This window comes from Nycticebus coucang, chromosome 1 (genome assembly GCF_027406575.1).
Source record: "Nycticebus coucang isolate mNycCou1 chromosome 1, mNycCou1.pri, whole genome shotgun sequence".
Taxonomy (NCBI): Eukaryota; Metazoa; Chordata; class Mammalia; order Primates; family Lorisidae; genus Nycticebus; species Nycticebus coucang.
Window position 1 is genome coordinate 167,590,987 of NC_069780.1, and position 25,698 is coordinate 167,616,684.

The 25,698-nt window shown below is 43.0% G+C and overlaps 1 protein-coding gene and 1 pseudogene across 3 annotated transcripts in view; one reads left to right on the plus strand and one right to left on the minus strand.

Moving 5' to 3' along the window:
* Window positions 1–24,536, plus strand: part of AGXT2 (alanine--glyoxylate aminotransferase 2) — a 39,384-nt gene extending 14,848 nt beyond the window's left edge. For both annotated transcript variants that reach the window (XM_053592284.1, XM_053592291.1), the window contains exons 8-14: window positions 4,238–4,338; window positions 4,916–5,008; window positions 8,446–8,578; window positions 10,233–10,324; window positions 11,893–12,042; window positions 16,251–16,349; window positions 22,873–24,536. In XM_053592284.1, the coding sequence (XP_053448259.1) occupies window positions 4,238–4,338; window positions 4,916–5,008; window positions 8,446–8,578; window positions 10,233–10,324; window positions 11,893–12,042; window positions 16,251–16,349; window positions 22,873–22,980 (776 nt within the window). In that variant the 3' untranslated portion in view covers window positions 22,981–24,536. The remainder of the gene's footprint in view (window positions 1–4,237; window positions 4,339–4,915; window positions 5,009–8,445; window positions 8,579–10,232; window positions 10,325–11,892; window positions 12,043–16,250; window positions 16,350–22,872) is intronic.
* On the minus strand, window positions 19,627–20,895 carry LOC128586494 (glyceraldehyde-3-phosphate dehydrogenase-like; annotated as a pseudogene). The gene has a single exon (XR_008380243.1). The product of XR_008380243.1 is annotated as a glyceraldehyde-3-phosphate dehydrogenase-like (transcript).
* Window positions 24,537–25,698: the final 1,162 nt, after the last annotated feature.

Sequence of the window (25,698 nt, forward strand, 5' to 3'; positions counted from 1 at the left end):
AGCAAAGCCAAATCCAAACATCACATCTATACAGCATCAAGAACCCAAATCATTTGGATGGATCATGGGCCTCTGACTGCAAGTCTGTAGCCCAGGGTCCAGTGCTACTTCCTTACATCCCATCTCTCTCTTCATTCTTTCTTGTTTGTTTTTTTTTTTTTTTTTTTTGGCCGGGGCCGGGTTTGAACCTGCCACCTCTGGTATATGGGGCCAGCACCCAACTCCTTGAGCCACAGGCGTCCCCTCTCTTCATTCTTTCTGCTTCCTCGTGCCGTAGGCCAACTTGAAAATAGAGAACCCCATGGTCATCTCTCTAGTGGCATCTGAAGGGTAAATAATAATGACAGACATACATTTCTGCTCCTCTCAGCTGTTGTCCTTGGCATATCTTAAGCCAGCTGTTTCACATCGTTAAGAGATGAGCCTGGTTATCACATCTTTAAATAGGTTTGGAATACAAAAGAGGACTCCAGTCTCTTCCAGTGCCTTTGGGACCTGGGAAGTGTCTGGTTCTTGCTGTAATGTGAGTAAATTCGTGTATGTTTGCACAAGCAGCCCAACATGTAAAGTACTTGGGTACAGATAAGTCCAGTTCTCATTCACAGTTACCAACTATGGGAGGAGGATTTTTTTCATCTCAGAATTATGTCATCACTGCCCACATAGGCAGGGGGGCATTTCGCGAGTCTAGCAGAGCCGTTTATGTGGTAGATTTCATTATCTTACCAGCGTTTTTTCCTCCCAGGCTCTGAATTTCCAGTGTAACTCATGATGAGATTCACTTCTCGTCACCTCCTGCCCCCACAATGTTCTAAACCTGGTACCGATCGTGTCATTCTTCTCCTTTGGGAAGATACATTTTCTTTTTCTTAAAAATTCTTGTTCTTTCTGGTCTCCTCACCCTGCTTAACTCTTTCTACACCACCGGAGAATATAAACTTTCCCATAGCCACTCTGTTGTGCCCAGCAGAGCACCCGCCTCCACCCCCTTGAGGTTGCCATGGAGACGCCAAGGCACAGTGCATCTCTCTGCAGAGGTGTCCTGACCCAGAGTTACAGCAACAAGCGAGTAAGCAAGCGTGAAACCCGGGGGGAAGCTAATCACAGGAAGCGGCCCCTCTCCTTGCTGATACATGTGGACGAGTGGAGGGAAAAATCATGAGAGGTCTAGCATAGATTCAAGCACAATCTTTTGGGCTGGTTTTGTCCCAATTTAAGCCACTGAGGTTGATTTTGGGCCACTCTTTGATTTCGCTAGTTACAGATGGGCTTGTTAAACTTTCAAATTATGTCTTTTGAACACGTCTGATCTATTTTTTAGGGTCATCTGAGGCTGTTTTCTTTTTCTTTCCTAAGAAAAATAGGAAAATTTCAATCTCCAGTGGCAGACATTTGTCTACTATATTCTGCCCATCAAAACAATATAAGTAATACTAAAAACATACTTTCTGGTTTGGTATCTTTGTTATTAATATCTTTCTGACACCCTCAACCTCCTACAACTGACCACAGATGTCAAGAACCTCTGTCAGTCAATCTTCCTCCTCCAATATATGTGTAACCTAAATGATGTTTGGGGCCAGGTAGAGGTTTGTTTTTTGTTTTGTTTTGTCTTTCCATTTTCTAATGAAGAGCTAAAGTATAAGATATATGCATGCTTCAGTTTTGATGGTGATTGCCGAAGGTTTCTATTCTCTATGTGTAACCTCCAGGGGGCAGGGTTAAATCCATGCCTCTAGACAAAGGTTGGGACAGCAGGTGGCAACTCCCCCTTGCAGACCACTTTCATTGTCATTGGTGCGGGGCTGTTCTGCCCCAGCCACATCATCTTCCTCTGTATTCCTTCTGTTGTCCAGGGATATGAGTTTAAGTTCAGAGACTGTGTGGTACTGTTCAGAACCAAATTGCAGGTGTGGATAAAAATTCTGAAAGTTTGGTCATATATGGATACAGCTGACCTTTGTAGAAGGCCAGAGTAGAAGGCATCGTCTCTCTTGCTTTTCCTGCTTCTTTGGTGGTTCCCACTTCCAATTTTTTTTTTTTTTAATTGTTGGGGATTCATTGAGGGTACAATAAGCCAGTTACACTGATTGCAATTGTCAGGTAAAGTCCCTCCTGCAATCATGTCTTGCCCCCATAAAGTGTGACACACACCAAGGCCCCACCCCCACCTCCATCCCTCTTTCTGCTCCCCCCCATAACCTTAATTGTCACCAATTGTCCTCATATCAAGATTGAGTACATAAGATTCATGCTTCTCCATTCTTGTGATGCTTTACTAAGAATAATGTCTTCCACTTCCAATTTTGACACACATATGGAAGCTTCTGGAACTGGGGCAAGCCTCCGGGGTCATCTTACCCCTCCTCTCTTGTCCTCTCCCATTCACAGGATTTCAAGCCTGCCTGTCTGTATGGTAAGGATTCCAGCTAATGAGATGAAGGTTTCCAGCATCTTCTAACAGGATGAGAATGTGAACATGGTTACTATTAATACACTTGAACAGGATGGATAGCTGTTACTGGTAATACAGCAGTCTAGGTTATCTCCAGATGAAAACAACTAAACATCATGGGTGACATATGAAACACATCCTCTTTAAAGCATGGATACAAGAAAATAAGAATTCTCAGAAACTCAAAGAGGCCTTTAGGGCACTGCAGCCAACTTTTGCCCTGAGGGAGTTTGTCAGACTGAGTAACCTTGAACTTCAGTGTTTATGTCTCTGTGGAGTGCAGGAAAGAGATGACAAAGTCCAGGGCCCAGACAAAGTAAAAGATCTGATAGGAAAGCTTTCCCTTTCACTGGCTGGAACCACCCAAAAGGTAACACCTTTATTATATGGGTCAACTAGAGATAAACACACCACCAAAAACAATCTGTCACAGGCCAAAGGGTCTGCAAGAATCCTGGTGCTGGATGGAGTGCAGAGGAGCTGGGAGGAACCCCCATTCAAAATTTGAACTACAGACTGACCCTGAACTCTCATTACCTCAAGCTAATAACTTGGAGGAAACTTAGCCTGGTAACCCTCCATGAGTCTGGGAGCTGCAAATGCAAATATGCTTGAAAGTAACCCATCTCATTCTAGGCCTCAAGGAATTCTCACAAATGAAATTCCAAGGAAAATAAACCTCCCATAGTCAAACGGTAATGAACATATAAGGAAACAGAACTCCACAATCAAGAAAAAGACCCACCAGGATTTCAAAGAATCGAATTATCAAATAGACTATAAAATGAATATGTTTAATACTTATAAAGAAAATCAAATATAAGCTTGAAAATATGCACAGGGATTAAGGAACGATAAAGAATGACAAAGCAAGTTTCAAAACCAAATATATATTCTCATAATAAAAAGAAATTGAAATTTAAAACTAAGAAGTTGGGTTTATTCAGGGTACATCCAGGCAAGAAAGAGAACTAATGTTTTTGAACAAAGACATTTTACTCTCTTTCCCTATTAAAAAAAAGACCTTTGAGTGAAATTACTCAACGTATCACACCAGCCACAATTTCTACTATTTATTTCCCTCTTAATTTATTGAACATTTACTGAGCACCTACAATGAACCAGACAGTTTGCTTGACCAACGACATCCTTAAACTGAAAAAGGCATAATTTCTATGCACAAAAAGCTTTCAATTAAAGGGGAAAGATCCGGAAAAACAAACACAGAACCAGAACACAGTGCCAAGCACCAGAGGATACAGTTCCCTGGCTCTAACGCTTTCCTCTTGAGTCAGAATTCTAATTCTTCTACAAACACATTTATTAACGCTAAAGATGGAGACACTTTGTAGTAGCTTTAAAACTGTACATCAGATTAAATGGGAACAAAAGGCAATAGAGTTATTTTCAAATAGATTGGATCTATTTCAATTACATTTGAATTAGACCCACTCGTGTGAGAGGATGGGTAACCTTAGGTGAAAGAAACATCTGTCTATACCAGACTCAATGACATTTGGGGGCATGTCTTGCCTGGTTGGAAACAATTAAAGTGCTTTCTTGATGCCTTTATGACCATTCTAATCTCCCTCCTTGAACCAAAGTGTGAGTCATTCCAACAGAATGTTCCCCTTTGGAAATGCATACCTTCGTCTCCTCGTTTGCTGTATTCAGAAGGTCTCTAACTTACTCATCCTGTGTTCCATTCCTTTTTCTGTGCCTTTCCTCATGCTTCTGGATGTCATTCTCACATCTCCAAAAGCTGTGGTTTGTTTTTTGCAGACTGCTGCCAGGCTAAAGACCAGTATATTGAACAGTTCAAAGATACTCTGAACACTTCTGTGGCCAAGTCAATTGCTGGATTTTTTGCAGAACCAATTCAAGTAAGTATATGAACCTTAAACAAAACTGAGCTGAATCTTCAAGCTGAATCTTATCACAGAGTTTTAATTCATGTATTCTAGATAATTCCATATTAATTAAGTACTCATTCATGTGCTCTCCAAATTCAATTTATTCTTTTGGTCTCCTTGAAAAAACAAAAGGCCCTGATTTTCCAGCCTACCTTTAGAAAACCCTTGCTTCCATTTCCACACTTACAAGATCGATGAAACTATTGAATTCCTAAAATGTTAAGAAAAGAAAAGCCTGGCAATTTTTAGCCGCTTAACCCTCCCACTATCAGGGGGAGTCTTTCTTTACTTTTACCAAGCCCCCTCGGTATACTGTTTTCTAATTTCAGAAAAGAATAAATACACATATTTGCATCCTTTTTCCAGAAGGCATGACTTAAGAGTAATGGCTCTTCTTTCACCCATAGTTGAAAATATCCTGGAGACTGTTTTCAAAATTTCTAGCTTTACTATGGTGATGATGATGATAATGACCTACCTTTTATTTTTAACACTTTGAAAGGACACTTGCTGTTATGATAGGTCTTCTTGGTTTGGTCTTTTGCAGGGTGTGAATGGATTTGTCCAGTACCCAAAAGGGTTTCTAAAGGAAGCCTTCAAGTTGGTGCGAGAAAGGGGAGGCGTGTGCATCATAGATGAAGTGAGTGGTCATGAAATGGTGCTATTTAGTGCAAGGGAATAGGAAAGGTCCCATTGTGGTACTGACAGGTGGTTAGACTCACCAGTGTCACAGCCCGACCAGGTTCATTGGCCGCTACTCAAGGGGAAAGCAATACACGGAGACAGCCTGTGTTACAGCAGAGAAGGAGTTTAGTATCACAGGTGCCACGTGAGAAGATGGGAGAAAGTTCTCAAATCTATCTCCCAAAAAGTTGGCAGAGAGGATTTTTAAAGATAGCTTGGCAGGCAAAAGACAAATCAATTGTGTCTGCTAATTGGCTGGATTCAGGGTGGAACCATAGAGGTGTAGAAATTGTCTTCTGTGCTGAATCGGTTCTTGGGGTTGGGGTGGGGTGGTCACAATACCAGTTAAGTCAGTTCCTCGGTATGGGCTGCTGGTCTGTGTGGGTCAGCCATTCCACCAGAATGCAGGGCCTGGAAAATATCACAAAGGTTAGGCTTAGGGTTCACAAGGGCGATGTTATCCGCAGGAGCAATGAAGAAAGCTCAGACTCTTTTTTTTTTTTTTGTTGTTGTTGTTGTTTTGAGGCAGAGTCTCACTTTCTTGCCCCCAGGAGAATGCTGGGCATCATAACTCACAGCAACCTCAAACTCCTAGGCTCAAGTGATTCTCTTGCCCCAGCCTCCCAAGTAACTGAGACTACAGGCACCTGCCACAATGCCCAGCTATTTTTTTTTTTTTTTTTTTAAGAGATGGGAATCTGTCTCTTGCTCAGGCTGGTCTCGAACTCATGAGCAATCCCCCTTGTCCTCCAAGAGTGCTGAGATTATGGGCATGAGCCACCTCGCCCGGCCTCAGCTCAGACTCTATGACAATCAGGTAGGTGGCTCCTGGCGAGTGAGCAAGGAGAGGAAGGTACGCGAGGGAACAATGGCTGTATAGAACATGTATATTTCTCCCCTACCACACTTCCCACCTTGTGGCACTTTGTTAATTTTATAAAGAGTCTGTCAGTATGTTTCAGACCTGTTTCAATCCTATCATATTTGCCTGAACAGTTTTCCACAACTAAAAATTCCCCACAGGTGATATTGGGGCTGCCTCCTCAGCAGAAATCTTGCAGTTTCTTCCTGCAGAGCCAGGTCTCTGCTCTGCCCAGGGTTGCACTTGTTCTGCATGAGGCTTGGGCTAACCTCTTCCTGCCATGCCCCTCCTCCCTTCCCCAACCCACTAGCAAAGTAATCCAAGTCCTAACTGAAGAAAAACAGTCTGCTATTAAAAAAGAAGAAAAGTATAGTCAGTCAGTTTAAAATCAGCTGCATCAGTGAAGAGGATAAACTTCGGCCTTGGAATCAGCATACATTGAAGTTGCTACAGCCCACCTAATCAGGGGGAAGATAGGATGAATCCAAAAAAAAGATGAATATCAGAATTTTCTAAGATATGTGGTTTTGTGACTTCCAAAACTGTAATTGGAAACTTTCTAATACAAGGTAACCTTAGGAAGGACTGTACAAATGACTGCGTAAAGATAAGAATAACTGGACCTGTCTGAGCATTTGCTGTGTGTGGTACTGCTTATAATGCTTGGCGTGTATTAACTCAGTTAATACCTGCAACGATTCTATTCAGGTCTGCCCCATTGCTATTATTTCCATTTTACAGATAAGTGATTTAAGTCCAAGATGGTTAAATCACCTAAGTCATGCAGTGAGTAGGGACAGATCCAGGACTCAAACTCAGGCTCCTGAAATCACATGACTAACCACTATACCCAACTGCCCCTCACAGTAGATGGTGGTGCAGAGAGGCAAACCACAGCAGAAAGGATGGAAACCCGAATGCTCTCACCCAAGTCATTTTAATTAACAACCGTGCATTCTTTTCTTTAAAATGGGGAATTTGGGCCGGGCACCGTAGCTCACGCCTGTAATCCTAGCACTCTGGGAGCCGGACACGGGTGAATTGCTTGAGCTCACAAGTTCTAGACCAGCCTGAGCAAGAGCAAGACCCTGTCTCTACTAAAAATAGAAAAACTGACACAAGAGGATTGCTTGAGCCAAGAGTTAGAGATTGCTATAAGTTATACACCATGGCACTCTACCCAGAGCGACAGCTTAAGACTCTGTCTCAAAAAAAAAGGAAAAAAAGTGGGGAATTTGGAATCAAAGACAGAAATTGGCCTCTGGGATCAAATTGGACAGGGGATGTATACTGGTCTGGCATAGGCTAATTTTGAATTTGAAATTGGCTGCACACCCATGGTCCCCACCCCTGCTCACTATTGCGTGCTTCTCTCCCTGATGTGTGCCCCTCATCCCAAAGATGTTTAAGTTTATGAACCTTAGAACGATCCATGTCTGACCTACTCTACGAGTCTATAAAACTGACGCTTCCTGGGTCACTCAGCATGGGTTACTTCCCTACACGATTCCATTCATTGCCCAAGAAACCTAATTTCACCATGTGTACCATGTATTTATGGCACTTAGAGAGATGGAGTGAAAGTGAAAAACAGGCAGGAAGACAAAAATAGATGAGTTTTCCATGAGTTCTTCTCACATTGTCTCACTTGGGCAAATCAATGAGCTTGCCCAGAGGCCCATAAGTAGGAACTGGGAGACCCAGGATTCAAGCCCAGGTCTGTCCAACTCCCACTTCTAAGCCCTTCTCCTGGATTGGTCACTGTCATGTAATCTTAACCCCTGGAATCTGCCCTTGCTGCAGCAGCTTAGAGAGAGCAGGGAAAATGAGAAGGGAACCTGCTCTTCTAAATCCATTCTAGAATCAGCTACAAGTGCCAGACCACACTCCCACCCTGCATAGACTTATGTATGGGAAGAGGAGACGCTTATTAAAGATTGTTAATCATAATGATCCCTTTCCCAGGCTTTATCTACAAGACCCTCACAGAGCCCTAGCATGTACTGTTATTAGTATTTCTGCTTAACAGGTGAGTTAACAGAGGTTAGAGGATCACCTATAATCACCTATAATCCTAGCACTCTGGGAGGCCAAGGCGGGTGGATTGCTTGAGTTCAGGAGTTCAAGACCAGGTAGAGCAACAGCAAGACCCAGTCTCTAAACATAGCTGGGTGTTGTGGCAGGGGCCTGTAGTCCCAGCTACTTGGGAGGCTGAGGCAAGAGGATCACTTGAACCCAAGAGTTTGAGGCTGCTGTGAGCTATGACGCCACAGCAATTTACTGAGAGCTATAAAGTGAGACTGTCTCAAAAAAGAACCAAATCTAGAATCACACAAAGCAAGTAAATAGCTTTTGGTGCCTAAAAGCTCAGGCTCCATTTAAGTGCTTTCTGCATGGCATTACAGGATGGTGGGGATGGTGGCTGATGGTGGTGATGACATGGAGAAGGAGGAAAAGAGGAAGAAGTGGAGGACAGAGAGAAAACAGCATTTCCTGAAGGTTTTCAATGGTTCTGAATTTTCTTTCATCAGGTGCAGACAGGATTTGGAAGGCTGGGTTCTCATTTCTGGGGCTTCCAGACCCATGATGTCCTGCCTGACATTGTCACCATGGCTAAAGGGATTGGGAATGGCTTTCCCATGGCAGCAGTCGTAACCACTCCAGGTAGGACTTATGGGCAGTTAGGGTTTGCTTCTGGGCCTCCTGCATTGGCAATGGCACAAAACCCACGTGCTGGAGCTTGTATGGGTTGGAGACAGTGATGGGAACTACACAATGCATTCCCCAAGCTAATGAAAAAAAGAAACAGTCTGTTAGCCAGCTTGTGGGACAGACTGAAGAAAGCCAGTCCTTTCTGATCTTGCTATAGGACAGACTAACCTTCTCATCCCCGCAGTGAACTGCAGAGTTCCACCATCCCGACAAGGTACAGGAAAATGGGTCACAAAACCAACCCCGAATCGTCCAAAGAACTCGTGTTCTTGAAAAGGACTTGCTTGGGCCTTCTGCACCAATAAGCTGTGAATTCAAGGCCCACAGTGAAAGACTTCTCATCGAGAAATAGTCAAATACAGTAAAATCTCACAATCCAGAACATTCTACTTGCCTTAGAATTAACTGTATTTTCCATTTTAGTGAGATTTGACAGAAAGTAATGTTTTATGGCCACTGGTTTTTTTAAACCCTACAATTATTTTATTTGTTTTTTCCACCAATACTAAGCATACCACAGAGGTCTGATTAAGTGCCCTGTAGACAGGTGCAAAAGGAATAAAGCACTAAAGTGGTGAAAAGTAAACTATAATAAACTGGACATCTGCTGACCCCAAAACAATCCAGGACTTACTACCCCGAGATTGTTTTCTTGACATTTCCTTCTTAGTCGGGAGTAGAACTCAGAAAAAAAAAGCTTAGCTGAGTGAAGGTTCCACATAAACCTTCATAAATCAAAATTTAAGGTATTTTTCCAATTCATACAGCACATTAAATATTTTTTTACTCAGTTTTTTGAAGAAAAAACACAGGAAACACATTAAAGATTTTGTTATCAAACTTCTCATCAGGTAAATGAGCTATTTGTCCTTATGCATGGTACCAAGCATCTCAGTATGCTAAAACAAGATAGCACAGACTGGGTGCCCTAAATAACAGATACTCGGAGGGAGCCCTATGGCCCGTGCCACTGGATCAACAGTGCTTGAGGTTCGTTCCAGCAGCCCGATACTCTCACAGTTCTGGAGACTGGAAATCTGAGATTAAGGAGCCAATAGGGTTGGTTTCTGGTGAGACTTCTCTTTCTGGTTTGTAGATGGCCACCTTCTTGCTGTGGCCTTTCCTTTGTGTACAAAAGGAGAAGAAAGGAAGAGGGGGAAGAGGGAGATGGAGGGGGAGGAAGGGAGAGCTGCAACATATCTTCCTCATCTTTTTTTTTGCAGTATTTGGCCAGGGCTAGGTTTGAACTCGACACCTCCAGCATATGGGGCCAGCGCCCTACTCCTTTGAGCCACAGGCACCGCCCACTCTTCCTCTTCTTATAAGGACACCAGACATGTTGGATTAGGGCCCCACCCTTATGCCCTCATTTAACCTTAAGTACCTCCTTAAAAGGCAACATCTCCAAACACAGTCACATTCAGGGTAAGGATTTCAACAATTTTGAGGAGACAATTCAGTCCATGACATCCACTGTTAGGAGTGAAGAATTAATTGGATATGATGTCATTTACAACTTGTAAGTGACTGTGATCCAAATGGTGTGAGGAGAGATTCTAGACAGAAATGTGTCAGTCTTCACCCACCTTGACTTTTCTCCTCCTAGAGATTGCCAAGTCTTTGGCTGAGCGCCTGCTTTACTTCACCACCTTCGGAGGGAGCCCTATGGCCTGTGCCATTGGATCTGCGGTGCTTGAGGTTCGTTCCAGCAGCCTGATTAACATCACTCATTTCCCAATATGACTATTCCAAAACCACACCCATATTAGCAGACCGCTATCACATTGCTTCATTAAAGTAGAAAAATGATAAGGAACGCATCAATTTAACTTAGGTCTCTAGTTATTATTCTGACTTCCCTCTTTTGTAAGATCTAGTCTGAGTACCTGAAGGATTAGATAAACAATAACATATAATAAACTTCACATTACATGGGAAAATCAAGAATTCCTCTAGCCAGATGGTGGTAGCACTGAAATTTCTTTGTTACCTGAACAATTTTTTATGGGTATTTACTATCTTTGTCTTTAGTTTAATTTTGGCCCCATCATGCATATTTTTTCTTCCTTCTTCATGTTGTACTGTTAGAAATTGAATGACTAAGAAAAGACAGTTCTATGTGCTTACAACAAGGTTATTCTGCTATTATGAGCAAACGTTCAACCCTACTCCATTGATTCAGCCTGAGGTCTCATCTGCTGAAAAAAATTTTTTTACATGTTCTTGCTAATGTGAGTAACAGCACTTGCTTAAATAAGTATAACATATTTCTCAAAGAATGTCCTGGACATTAATAGCTTTGTTTGGTTGTGTCCAGGAAAACTTGGTGGCGGGGGGCCCAGTTCAGCAGGAGTCATTCTGCTGTGTCCTCTTTTATACTTGCTAATATATGAACCATGAACATGATTTACCTATTCAAAAAAAAAGAAATGTAAGAGTATTTTTAAATAAAGATGAATACATACAAGCTTCCCTTGCTAATTAGTGATCTCCAAATGTGATCAAACTATGAGATGAGAAAGTGTGGGTGGGAATGTGTCATTTATTTCATTTTCTAGACATTGCCAACTTTTTCTTTAAAGTACTGAGTCACCTCAACCAATTTAGAAAATAGAAAAGATTTAGGTGAATAAATAGGTCTTAAAAACATCAAGGTGTGCCTGGAGTCATGCTATTATTATCAGCTAAATATAAATGTAGTGTATTTCTTGTTAAGAATCACACATGTCTGTAGTGGCACAGACTTAGATGAAAATCCTTTTGTCTTTATATTTGGAGGGTCTGGGCTCAGCTAAAGAGGCCAGGGCCTCAAATTGGGGTGCTTGGATTATGAAAGCCTATGTCTTGGCCTAGGGCTGCTAGACAAAGGTCACCATCCTTTGACAAGGAATGCACCTGTGATATTTCATTCCTCAGAGCATTCATCTCATTCACCACTGCATCCCAGTTCTCAGCAAAACCTGGCAATAATGGGCCTCAGTATTATGGGATCTATGTTGCCAAGCACAGGGAGACACACTTTTTATTCTTTCCTAAATTCTTACCCACCCCAACATTGAGGAAGTTGGGGGCCTGGAAATCTCCTGGGACCTTTCTTCCCCTTACAATGAATCTTTTTGTAGTCCATGGTGTGGGCACACTAGACATTATTCTGGGTTCCATTTGGTTAAGTCACTATAGATAAGGTGATGTACAATTACCTCCCTGTGCTTGTCAGTCGTCTGAGAACTTTTGCTATGTGAGGTCATGGAACTTTCTATCAACAGGTGATCAAAGAAGAAAATCTACAAAAAAACAGTCAAGAAGTTGGCACCTACATGTTACTGAAGTTTGCTAAACTGCGAGATGAGTTTGAAATTGTGGGAGATGTCCGAGGCAAAGGCCTCATGATAGGAATAGAAATGGTGCAGGACAAGGTAAGTTCTGATCAGCTGCTGTCTCTGCAGCATGGATGAAAATAGGAAGCAGCAGCTGAAATCTCACTGTATTCATTCTCAGGGAGAGAGCACACACAGCCACCAAGATTCCACAAAGCTCTTTGAGATGAGTAAAGTGTTGCTTATGACCAAAATGTTGGCAAATTATCAAGAATTCTAAAAGGGTGAGGGAGAGCATTTGAAAAGAGGAACTGACATATTCTTACCAGACAAGGCAAACAGCTTAGACAATGATGATATACTTAGAAATATGGGGAAGGGAGAAAAATTACTTGGGGACAGATCAGTAGAAGTAAGGAAGAATGGCCAGGAGACAATTGCGGTGATGATTTGGAGTGAGGACATTGAAGATAACTTACATTTTGTATTTGTTTGCATGCTTGCTTGCTTGCTTGTGAGTGGATTTCAATCTCCCAAGTAACCAGGTAGGAGTATTGCCCACTGAGACCTCAAACTTTCACCATGGCCACAACTGAACTTAGCATTTTCTCCAAAATCGGTTGTTCCTCCCAAGGTCATGGTTTCTGTTTCTCGCCCTTCACCATTCTCTCAGATGTCCAGAGCCACACAGTAATCTATGACTCCTCCTGTTCTCTTATGTCTAGTGGCAAGTCTTATGAATCCCTTCTCTGCTATGTCTACAAATCCTTCCCTTTGTTTCTGTGGCTGCCCCTATAGTCCATGCCAATAACAGATTGTTCCCAGACTCCATAAAAACAAAGCCTAAGGAGAGTGACAGCAGAAGAATCTTGGTGTGGGGAGGCAGCCAGACTAACCTCAGTCCTTACTCTCATTCCCAGGGCTCCAGCTTTCCCAGTGTGAGTTCTTGTACTTGGTCTTACCACACCATCCCATTTCAGAAGAATTGATTCTCCGTTCTTTTAATACTCAGAAAAGACATGGAGATAAGACTCTTCCATTAATACCACATGGCAGAGCCAGTATAAAGCAGGAATTTTTTTTTTTTTTTTTTTTTTTGTAGAGACAGAGTCTCACTGTACCGCCCTCGGGTAGAGTGCCGTGGCGTCACACGGCTCACAGCAACCTCTAACTCCTGGGCTTACGTGATTCTCTTGCTTCTGCCTCCCGATAAAGCAGGAATTTTTGAATAAGTTTGAAAGCCATGATAAAATGAAGAGTAAATGAGACTAGGCCTCCAGCTCACAAGTTATAATGTACTTACCTTAAGCTTGTGGGCTGGTACAGGGGTTTTTGTGAGGCTCAGAAGAGTCCATCCTAGTCCTCATCCCAGGACCTCCCTCAAAGATATCTCTATTCTTCAAAGTCCGAGGCCAGAGAGGAGCATCCCATGAGAAAGAAGGAGTTTCTCCCTTTTCCCCTATCCCAAACTCAATGCCTACGTGTTCAAAGGCATATGAACAAAGATGTTCATCAGAACTTTGTTTGTCATAGTAAAAACCCAGAATCCTCCCAAATGGCCATCAACATAGAACAAGCTAAATTATGGTACATCTGTAATGCCATTGATATGTATTTGACATGGGAAGATGTGCAAACTATATTATGGAAGAATAAAACAGGTTATAACATATCTGTAGAAGAAGCTGTTTTCCTGTTTTCTCTGCTATTTGTTAGTTTATAAACACAGGCTTTGAGGGAAGACCAAACAGATTTCAACCCCAGCTCCTCCATCCCCTAATTCTACTCATTGTCCCCTCAATGCCATTCACTCTCCATGCAAATGTCATCGAAGCTTTTGTTCAAGCATGGAACACAGTACTCTCCTCTGTGGCTCTGTTTATGAGTGTCCTTGTCTTGTAAAGATCCAGCACTTCATTGCACCTCCTCCCTAGAGCTTGCCTTTGGCTGTCCCCCAACCAGGGCTCCACCCTCCAGAGAATCCCTCTGGTACTCTGCCTCAGGAGTTCCCTTGAAATAAGACCTTTTACACTACTTTAGTCCCTTTAGGCTGCTACAAAAAAGCCCTAGACTGGGCGTTGTACAAACAATGGAAATTTATTTCTCATAGTTCTGGAGGCTGGGCAGTGCAAGACCATGGGCAGATTTGGTGTCTGGTGAGGGCCCACTTTCTGGTTCCTAGATCACGCCTTCTTGCTTCATCCTCACAAGAAGAAAGGGGCAAGGGAGTTCTTGGAAGGTTTGATAAGGGCACCAATCTCACTCATGAGGTCTCCACTTTCATGACCTAATCACCTCCCATGGCCTGCCTCCATTTCTATCACGTTAAGTGTTAGGTTTCAACAGTTGAATTTTGGAGATAGGGGAACACATTCATTCTGTGGCATTCACCCTGTTGTTGACTCAGTTTTTATGTGTTAATACCTTATTGTCCTAAATAAATTGTACACCTTTAAGGCCAGGAAACACAAATGTAGTAAATTTTTCATGTTTGTTGATTGATTTCAAGTGCCTGCACATTCATGTAATTATAACAGTCCAGAACTTTCCTATAATGCTCTTCAGCATAGCCTGAGATAAATACTCCCACACTCTGTTGGTCAGGAACTATAGCCCTTTGGACAGCAATTTGTCTGAATCTACCAAAATTTTAACTTTCTATAGATTTTGAACTGACTATTCCATTTTAGAAATGTGTCCTAAAGTAATATTCACAAAAGTGTGTGAAGATATAATAGGCATGTTGGTAGCATTGTTTATAATCATGAAAAACTGGAAACAACCTAAATGCCTAACAGTAGGAGATTGAACAAATTACCACAATAAAATATAGGTAACCTTAAGAAGAGTAAGTCCAAATATATTGGACTTATTTGGAATGATGTCCAAAATGTTATTAAAAGAAAATTGTAGAACATTATAAAACATGAATGTTTTTTAACGATACATACAGATGTATTTGCATGTATAAAAAAAGTGTCTGGTTCATATCAAATTGTCTATAGAAGGTGTCCTCAGGAAGAGGATGGGGAGGAGGGACATTTTCTGTTTTTACTTTATGTACTTCTGTGTCATTTGAATATTTTTTTCTGATAACCTTGAACTATTATTGTAACTTTTAAAAGGCAAAAACCCAAAAAGACAAACACAAACTACATTACACACCCAACAAAAAAATCTAATTACCAACATGCCCACTTGATCATCAAGCAGTTGGGACACAGGGCTGGGTGCAGGCCTCTGCAGGCTGTCCTATGACTTTGACTCATTAGAGTATCTCACTCTGCTTTCCCTGGGGAATTAATACACAATGTTCCATTAGTTAACAGCAGTCAAGGCCAGGTGGGGATAAACTAGGCAAGAGAGCAGGAAGGGTACTGGCCCAGCCCAAAGTTGGTGTGAGGACAAACAAACTCCACCTGTCCAGAACTATCTTGTTGGGGAAGTTCTCCACCAACCCAACTCCCCCCAAGGAAACCTTTCCAGGAACCCTGGCCATTTATGACCTCTGTTCTCTCAAATCATATTTAACTTCTTTCCAGTGCTCAGAGTTCAGTCCTAAATTGTATTCCCTCTCTGAAAGATGAGAACCTTGGGGTGTGTGTGATGGCATTTGGGAGCCAGTGAGAAAAACCTAGTCTTTCCCTCTTCCAGGTCCTCTGTAATCCAGTAGTCTGAAAGTTGAAGCATGATTGCCTTGTCTTAAAGCTTTAAGACAGACAATAGTGCACACATCCCTGAGAGAGCCAATCTTACTCTGTTCTCAGATGCTGACACCTTACAAGAAATGAAGGATTTGGGAAAAGAGTTGGGTCAGGGTTAGGTGGGGAGAAGGAAATGGGTGCCAAAGTCCAGAGGGAGGTGGGTAGAAAGCCCTGAGGACAGTAATGCCACTGGACACACCGCAGGGAAGGCCCTTGTGCAACTTCTGAACTATTTCCTAGACTTTGTAATCAGCTCTTTTCTTGGGAAGAACAGAGGGAGGTTAAGGAGAATTTCCACATAAACAAAATAGATGCCAGATTCATCGATTAAGGAACCAAACTCCCAAGGCACCCATGAGCAAAGCTACATGAAACTTCATTTTGTCTTTGGGGACCGAATTGGATGAATTTAGGATAAAAACAAATATTTTTAATAACACCTTTCAAAAATGTAGTCCAGTAATTAACAGCTTTATATAAGCTGGTGGGGAGAGGGAGAAGAGATAAAAGAAGGGCATTCATTACTTGAGGTTTTTTTTTTTTTTCTTTTTTCTCTAGCCATCCAAACACCAATTTGAAAACATTTTTAAAATATATTTACAGGTGAGCCGCCAGCCCCTTCCTAGCGAAGAAATAAATCAAATACATGAGGACTGCAAACACATGGGGCTCCTAGTTGGCAGAGGTGGTATCTTTTCTCAGGTAAGAGGAAGTCTGATCTTTAGGCGTCACTTTAGGTAGGCGTTTACCTGATGTCCCAAAGCTGGTGGCTTTTCTTGGCAGCCGCGCTTCCTCTAGGGATGACGCTCAGGCATGTTCAAAAGGAAAGGGCAGTGGAGCCCTCTGGCCACTGGGGGCCGCTGTGGTAAATGGTTTTTTTTTTTTTTTTATCGCGACTCCGGGGAAAAGCTTCGAGACACACACAGGAGGTGCGGCCAAACGACAGAGGAATCATAGCAGTCATGTAATAAATAGCCTGCCTCGTGTATAATTAGCTCTAACCCCTGATAAAGTAATCCTAGCCGCTCTTAGCTCAGCCCCGGGCTCTGACTGTGGGACCTTGCTAAACAGTGGCCCCTATGGCAGGGAGCAACCTAACAGCTCTTGCAGGCCCAAGTGACGCCAGCCAGAAAGGTGGGGGATCACGCTGGGCATGGTCCCAAATGCAGAACTCAAAATCAGCAGCTGCCAGCGTCCTTCGCTCTCAGGCGGGGAGATGCAACCTGAAATCCCTGCACGCTCCTGGAAAAGCCGCTCCCAGCGCCATAGTCGGGACTCGGCCTCGCTCTGCGCGGTGCGGCCGGGATACGGGCGGGATGCTGCTTCTGCGAGTAAAGCCCTCTGCTCCCAGATCCGGGGCAGAGATTCGAGGTGAAAGTAGCTTCTGCTCCTCCCTAATTTATTCTAGTCCTTAATCATCTTTCTTTCCCATTTTAAACATTCCTCATGCCTCCCAACTTCCCAGCCCCATTCCTGGGTCTCACAATGTCAGTGAGCACCTCATACTTCTAGGACAAAATTGAAGTTACGAGGCAAGATCTATATATAAACTCACCTGTCTTCACACCGGTTACCTCCCACGTTAGTCCCTGCAGGCTGCTCTAACAAAATACTATGGGCTGGTTTATTTCTCACATTTCTGAAAGTTGGGAAGTCCAAGATCAAGGCACCAACGGAGTGAGTGTCTGCTGAGAGCTCACTTCCTAGACAGCTACCTTCCTGCTGTGACCTCACAGGGCAGAAGGGACAAGAGACCTCTCTAATCTCCACATGAGCTGTGCCCTCATGATCTAATCACCTACCAAAGGCCCCATTTTGCAATACCATGACCGTGGGGGTTAGAATTTCAACATATGAAGAGGGAAGAAGGGAGGGAGTGGGGCCTTGGTGTGTGCCACACCTTCTGGGGGCAAGACATGATTGCAAGAGGGATTACCTAACAAATGCAATCAGTGTAACCTGGCTTATTGGACCCTCAATGAATCCCCAACAATTTAAAAAAAACAATTTCAACATATGGATTTTGGGAGGACACAGACATTCAGACCATAGCTCCTGCCTTCCTGCAGGTTCCCAGAATGAGGCATACCTCCCATTCAACTCCAGACCTTCCACCTGTGCCCTTGTCCCTCCACCATCATCCAAGGAAACATCCCCAGGTTTTCAAAAAAGTTGCATCTTCAACTTTTCCTCAACTTCCCCTTAGCCTTAAAGCAAACAAACTTAAAGTTCTCCCAGCCCACCCCAAACTAACCAAACAAAACCAGAATGAGCACCTTTGCCAGGATCTGACAATAAATATTTTTCTGTATAAATCAGACAGCCTAAATTAATCCTGGGCCAGGAGTAGTGACTCATATCTGTAATCCCAGCACTTTGGGAGGCCAAGATGGAAGGATCACGTGAGACCAGTAGTTTGAGACTAACCCTGAGCAACATAGAGTGACCTGATCTCTACAAAAAATAGAACAATCATCCAAGTGTGGTAGTATACTTCTGTAGTCCCAGATACTGAGGAGGCTAAAGCAGGAGGATAGTTTGAGCCCCCGAGTTTGAGGCTGCAGTGAGCTGTGGTGTTGCCACCACACTGTAGCCTGAGCAACAGAGTAAGATCCTGTCTAGAAAGAAAGAAAGAAAGAAAGAAAGAAAGAAAGAAAGAAAGAAAGAAAGAAAGAAAGAAAGAAAGAAAGAAAGAAAAGAAAGAAAAAGAAAAGAAAAAGAAAGAAAAGAGAAGAGCATCTTAAAGCATGGATTCAACTTATAGAGACTTACAAAACTTACAAATAATTGTTTACTTGCTTAGCTATTCCTTTGTTACTTGGCAAAGATTGATTATGTGCTAAGCAGCAGGCGTTATGCTGGAAACTGAAACTATAATGATAAATAAAATCAGTCCCTCCCTTTATGGAGGTTGTAGAAGAAAAAGACACTTAAATGTAAGGTTACAATCCAGTGTAATATATTTATCCATCTATAAATATAAAAAGGGCTATTATAGGAGGAGAAAGAAGAGACTCCTAGACCAGCCTTTCTGGCCAGTAGAGTCTTAAACAATGAGAAGAACAGTGATGGAAGGGAACATGGAAATATGGTGAAGTGCAGAGAGCTGAGGACGTGCACCATGCTCACTGGCGCAGCTGCCCAAAGGCTTGTGGCAGTGACTGGGGATAATAAGAAGTCCTCCCTACTTGTCAGGCACTATTTCAAACATTTCTCATGTGTTGACTCATGCAGTGCTTTCAATAAGCCTGTGAAATAAGTACTATTATTATCCTTATTTTATAGGTTATGAGAGAAACAGAGGTTAGTGAAGCAGCAGAACCAGAATCCAAACTCAGGCAGTAGGATTTCTCAATCTGTCCTCTGAGGAGGGTAAATCCAAGGAGACAAGACTGGAGACAGGGAGTCTGGGTGAAGGCTGAGATGCTGTATGAAGTTGAGCAGTGGTAGTAAGAATAAAATAGACCTTATGAGGACAATCCTGGAAGTAAATTCCACAAAACTGGCATATGAAGAATGAGCATCAAAGATGAAACTCTCATGTCTGCTTGGTTTAGAGAGGGCAAAAATGAGTTCAGCTTTGTTTGAGCATGCTCCATTTGGGGTATTTATGAACATCCAGTTTATCTAAAGATGCTCCTTGACTTACGGGGTTACATCCTGATAAATCCATCCTAAGTTGAAAATATCCTAAGTCAAAAATACACTTACTACACCCAACCTACCAAACATTGTAGCTTCCCTAGGGTATCTTAAACATGGTCAGAACACATACATTAGACTACAATTCAAAAAAATCTTTTAACAAAAGTACTATTTTTATAATAAAGTGGTAAATATCTCATGTCATTTACTGAAAATTGTACAGAAAGTGAAAAACAGAATAGTTGCATTGATATTCAATACATGGTTTCTACTGAATGTGTATCACTTTCCCACCATCATAAAGTCAAAAAATCTTTTTTTTTTTAATTCAGGGAACTTTATTGATGTTACATGACAAGGTGGGGCTCCTTAGGCTCCTCTTGTTCTTGAGGGGGTCTGGTGTGGAAACTGTCGAGAGGAGATTCTCAGTGAGGTGGGGACTGAGTAGGCAGGGGCCCCCCAGCAGCTAAGGGCCTTTCTCTTTCTCTCGTGCTCTGCTGGGGCTTGTGGTCTGGAGGTTCTTACTCCTTGGAGGCCATGTGGGCTGTAAGATCCACCACCCTGTTGCTGTAGCCAAATTCATTATCATACCAGGCAATGAGTTTGACAAAGTGGTCGTTGAGAGCAATGCCAGCCGCAGCATCAAAGGTGGAAGAATGGGTGTCACCGTTGAAGTCAGAGGAGACGACCTGGTGTTCGGTGTAACCCAGGATGCCCTTGAGGGGGCCCTCTGATGCCTGCTTCACCACCTTCTTGATATCATCGTATTTGGCAGCCTTCTCTAGACGGCAGGTGAGATCCACGACCGACACGTTGGCAGTGGGTACCCGGAAGGCCATGCCAGTAAGCTTCCCATTCAGCTCAGGGATGACCTTGCCCACAGTCTTGGCTGCGCCAGTTGAGGCAGGGATGATGTTCTGGAGAGCCCCGCGGCCATCACGCCACAACTTCCCAGAGGGGCCATCCACAGTCTTCTGGGTGGCAGTGATGGCATGGACTGTGGTCATGAGTCCCTCCACAATGCCGAAGTTGTCATGGATGACCTTAGCCAAGGGGGCTAAGCAGTTGGTGGTGCAGGAGGCATTGCTGACAATGCAGAGGCTGTTTTCATACTTCTCATGGTTCACACCCATCACAAACATGGGGGCATCAGCAGAAGGGGCAGAGATGACAACCCTTTTGGCACCCCCCTGTAGGTGAGCCCCAGCCTTCTCCATGGTGGTGAAGACACCAGTGGACTCCACAACATACTCTGAGCCTGCCTCACCCCATTTGATTTTGGTGGGATCTCGCTCCTGGAAGATGGTTATGGATTTCCATTGATGACAACCTTCCCGTTCTCAGCCTTGACTGTGCCATGGAATTTGCCATGGGTGGAATCATACTGGAACATGTAGACCATGTAGTTGAGGTCAATGAAGAGGTCATTGATGGCGACAATATCCACTTTGCCAGAGTTAAAAGCAGCCCTGGTGACCAGGCGCCCAATACGACCAAAACCGTTTATTCCGACCTTCACTTTCACCATGGTGCCTCGGGGATGCGGCTGGTGCTGCACTAGAAGAAGTGGCTGTCTGACGAATGGGAGGACCAGAGAGCCAAGTCGAAAAATCTTAAGCCAAGAACTATCTGCATGAGTCTGTAGCTCAAAGGAAAGGATTAAGGTGAACATCACAATGTGGGGTTCATCAGCAGATTAGTGGTGAGATGAGAAGATCTTCTGGGAGTCTCCTGTCTGGATGAGAATCTAGAGATGAGGTAAGGATAGAAACTGTCATAACACCTATACCCGAAGGGCAGGAGGAGGAAATGGTGCCAGGTGGAGACAGGGCAGACAGGTATCAGTGGAATAAGAAGAGGGTGGAGTCATGGAAGCAAGAGATTGGAGACGTTTAGAAGAGGAAAGGTCCGAATTGTTGTCAAGTGCAGAAGAGAAGGCCTGAAAGGATGGGGGCTGAAAGATGCCCAGTGAATTCCACCCTTAGCAGGTAATGTTTCTGAAGTGGTGTTAGGAGCTGGCACAGGCAGAAACCAGACTACCATGGGTTGAGAGGTGAATAGGGTGGAGTGAAAAAATAATAGCTAATGAGTACCTGTTTTTAATAGGTGTAGCTACAAACAAGGGCAAGCAGCATTTGTGTGGTAGCCTAGAGAGAACCAGGGGCTCCACACAGATTTGTATTTGATGTGGCTTGGCTTGGAGTTATGAGAGTCATAATCCTGCCTATCTAAAGGCTGAGAGGAAGTTGAAGAGAAGCTAACGACCCAAGAGAACATAGAAGTATCCAGGGTCATGGTCACTGGTGGACAGTTTGGAGTTAAACAGTAAAGACATCTCATTCTCTGAGGCTTCAGGAAAGGAGATAAAAATGGATGTGAGAGCAAACAAGTTTATAGAAAGATTTTGTCTGACAGCTTCAATTTTGTCTGAGATGGATGAGCCATGGTTTTCTATGAAATAAAGTGAGAGGCGTAGGAGTTGAGCAAGGATATTGAGAAGAATGATAAAGGCGTAGAAAGAGAAAGGAAGCTGACAGAGGACTGGAAAACTGGGAGGACCGACAGAAGTTGGAGACCCTGAATATCTAGTCATCTCAGCCAGCCCAGCTGTGTAATTTTCTCTAATACTTCTCAGCCATCTAGACTGGAGCAAAATTGTTCAATTATAGCACTGATCAGTGCTGGGTCTTGCACTGGGGGCAGCAGCAGAAGGGTGGAAATGCAACTTAAATGAGGGGGCAGGTAAGAGAGTAGTTCAGTCAACAATGTGTTTCACATGGGGTAGAAAAAGAAGAAAGAGACCATATTGGACAATAGAACTGGAGACAATGGAGGAACAAGAAGATGGAAGTTTTCATGAAGATGATACAGTGGGAATCAGAAATTGGGTTATCCCTGGTAAAGAGGAATGCCTTGGTCTGTTTGCAGGGCTATAAAGGAATGCCTGAGGCTGGGTAGTTTATAAAGAAAAGGGGTTTACTTGACTCACAGTTCTGCAGCCTGTACAGAAAACATGGCATTGTTTTATGCTTCTGGTGAGGGCTGCAGGTGTGCTCACTCATGGCAGAAGGAAACAGGGAGCTGGCATGTGCAGAGATCACATGGCAAGAGAGCAAGGCAAGAAAGAAGGGAGCGGGGACAAGCCCTGCACTGACCATTCCCAAGGGAGCTGTGCCCACACATCAAAAGCCTCCAAGTAGGCCTCACCTCCAACACTGGGGGTCACATTTCAACATGAGGTTTGGATAGTCGGATATCCAAACTAGAGCAAGGAGGCTCATGCTGCTGCCGGTGGGTATTAACAGATGAACATGACAATCAGGAAAGTGAGAAGTGAGTTTGTTGGGTTGTACACACAGATATCAAGGTCAGATGACAGGAAAGAAAGGGGCAGAGCCTGATGGTACAAGGACTTGTCTGGAAATGAGAGGGTGCCTGGCCTGGATACAGAACCGGGGCCATTAGAGGAATCTAAGAAATGTCATTTAACAAGGTAGGGGATTCTTAGTGTAATGCATTTCCTCCAAGTCATAGTTGATTCTCTCATGATTAATTGCTCTATTTTCCTCTGTCTCCTCAGACATTTCGCATTGCTCCCCCAATGTGTATCACTAAACCAGAAGTTGACTTTGCAGTAGAAGTATTTCGTTCTGCCTTAATCCAGCACATGGAGAGAAGAGTGAAGTAAAATGTTTAGAAATAAAAAACCACAAGCTTCAAGAACTTACTGCTTACGTTCAAGAGTGAATTCAAGGAATATAAGAACCACTGGTATTTGGAGAAAACCTACAGCTCTCCATAGTATTCTGGAAGAAATGGTTGACTACCTACTAACCATATGTGTTAACCGAGCCCCTACTATCTGGAGAACTTCATCCTCCAGGGAAAGGATCTCTATCCCTAGCTCAGAGGCTAAATCCTAGTTAGTTTAGATTAGTTATGGAAATTCAATTCTTGTTTGCAGGGATTGGTTTAGGTATGAGCCATGTGACATGTTTTTGTCTAGTAAATACGAAGGAAAATGTTTTGGTTGAAGTGTCTTCAAAGAAAGGTTTCTTCACCCTTTACTCTTCAGCTCAGGAAGAGAAGTCTTCTTTCACTGAAAATATATGTCATGATGACATTCCTGGAACCATGTCAGCCAACTTGGCGCCAGGAGGACAAAGCCTATTTGCTGTGGTTGGAGGATGGATGGATGCTGAGGGCTAACTGAAGTCAATGAACCACTGTCTCAAGCAATCCTGGAGCTACTACCTCAGGGGTTCTTATTACATGAGATGATAAATTCACTGTATTGCATAAGCCTTTATGGATTTTCATTATTGCAGCCAAAAAGAATCCTGAGAAATGATGTAGAAAATATGCCAAAGAGACAACTGTCGCTGTCTCCTTTAGTTCCCTCAAAACTAAAGAAGGTTTCTTCAGGACCTTCTTTTCTTCTTCATTTCTATTGCAGTCACCCATCCTGATCTAAACCCTCATTACTCCTATCTCAATAGTCTTCAAGATCAGAATTTCCCAAACTTTAATCATTAGAAAACACATTCATAGATATTTCACCATGGTAGTGTACCACTTGTCTTAGAACTGAAAATATGTTTCCTTAATTTGACTTTTTTTCCTTAGATGCATGTAAGAGTAAACTTACTGTAATTTCAATAAATGAGAAATCAGCACATTGCAAGTAGCAGGTACTGTAGAAAGTTCCTAGAAAAACAGTGAACACAAAGCAAGGTGATCCAGTTCTGGGAGATACAGGGTTGTTTTCAAATATTCTCAGCCTGAAGCCTGTTCTTCCTTTGTTCTAAAAGGTGATTAGAGAGTGTTTGAGGGTTGTTAAAAACACTGGCAAAGGAGACTTTCTCCTAAACACAAATAAAATAGGGTCAGGAGAACTGAAAGGAAAAAAGCTTTTTTGGCATGCTAGGCATGCTTAGTTAAGGTGACTTGTTTCTTCACTGGGTCAGAAAATTTGCTACGCTTAAAGCAAAGGCACGTGTGCTGGGAGGATGCAAGGTGGCTTCCATCTGAGCACTAGAGCCTGTGCCTGGGTGTGTATCTAAATCTGTATCCCAGTTTGAAGCCATGTCCTAATTGTCTACCCCCCCTGAGGTGTCTGTTCCACTAACACATCCTACACCTTGCTGTCAGATTTGTTTCCATCAGGCATTGACTTTAACACAGCATTCCCTAGTGCTGAATCTTCCAAGTAGCTCCCCACTGTACCCTGGACAAGGTCAAACCCTTTAACAAGGAGCTCAGTGCCCTCTTCACTTCAGAAATGTTCTCTCTGGGCACAGTGGAAACACCATTAGATCAAAAGTCAAATCACCTTATCCCTCAACTCAGTTCTTCCTCTTATTTGCTATAAATGAACTTGGGCAAGACTTTTCACTTTTTTGTGATCTCACTTCATGCCTAGAAGTATCAATACTTCTGCTTCCTAGATTCTAAAGTTGTCTGGGGAATCATGTGAGCCAATGGATGTACAAGTGCTTCGCAAACTAATGACCTAAACAAATAAAAGTTGTTCCCTTTAAGTTACATTTCTCTTCTTTCCTTCACTACAAAATCTTTCCCAAGAGCAGTTTTTGAGCTCCATGTATATCTCTTTGCCTCCGATCCAAGCCCCAACCACTAGGATCTCATTCTTGTCTCTCCTTCTTTAGAAATTGCCTTCTCAAAAGGCCACTGGCGACTTCTCTGTTCTGTCCCGGGATGTCTCTTCTTCCACAATATACTCTCTCACTGTGCTTTATCCACATCTGAATTCTTACCTGTCTTGACTTCCAAATGACTTCCAAATATTCATCTTCCAAATATTCATCTTTAGCCCCAACCTTTCTTCAAAACTCCAATCTCCAAATCCTATCTCTCTGAACACTTTCATTTGGATGTCACAAAAACAAACCCACTAAATGTCTGTCCTTTAATGAATCCCTTCTACAGGAACAGCACTTTTTATCTGAGGTTCACAACTAGTAGGCATTTCAGCAATGAAATTCCAAAAGGTAAGCAGGTCCTAGGTCTCACATCTTGACTATGAAGGCTGCATGGCTCTACCCAAGTTCTGATCAGGATAAACCACAACTCTTTCTTGAAGAATATTTGGGCATTGAAGGTGAGCAAGCTGTCGGAGACACAAGAGCATGAAAAGCAAAAATTGTGACCTTTGGATGTGCATGGCCATCCTTTCATGAGCGTGAGGGATTTCTTCTTTCTCCATTTGGAGTCGTAGACAGGGGTTTATCACCCCATTTCTCTCCCTTTCATTTTCTGCTCTGCCCACAGGAGGTGGGATGTAAGCCAGCTTACATAAGGAAGGAGCCCACATTCTTGCCAAGCTCTTTTTTATTTCCCTTCTTGTTAAAACTGTCTAAAGTGAAGATAATGAACACTCAAGTAA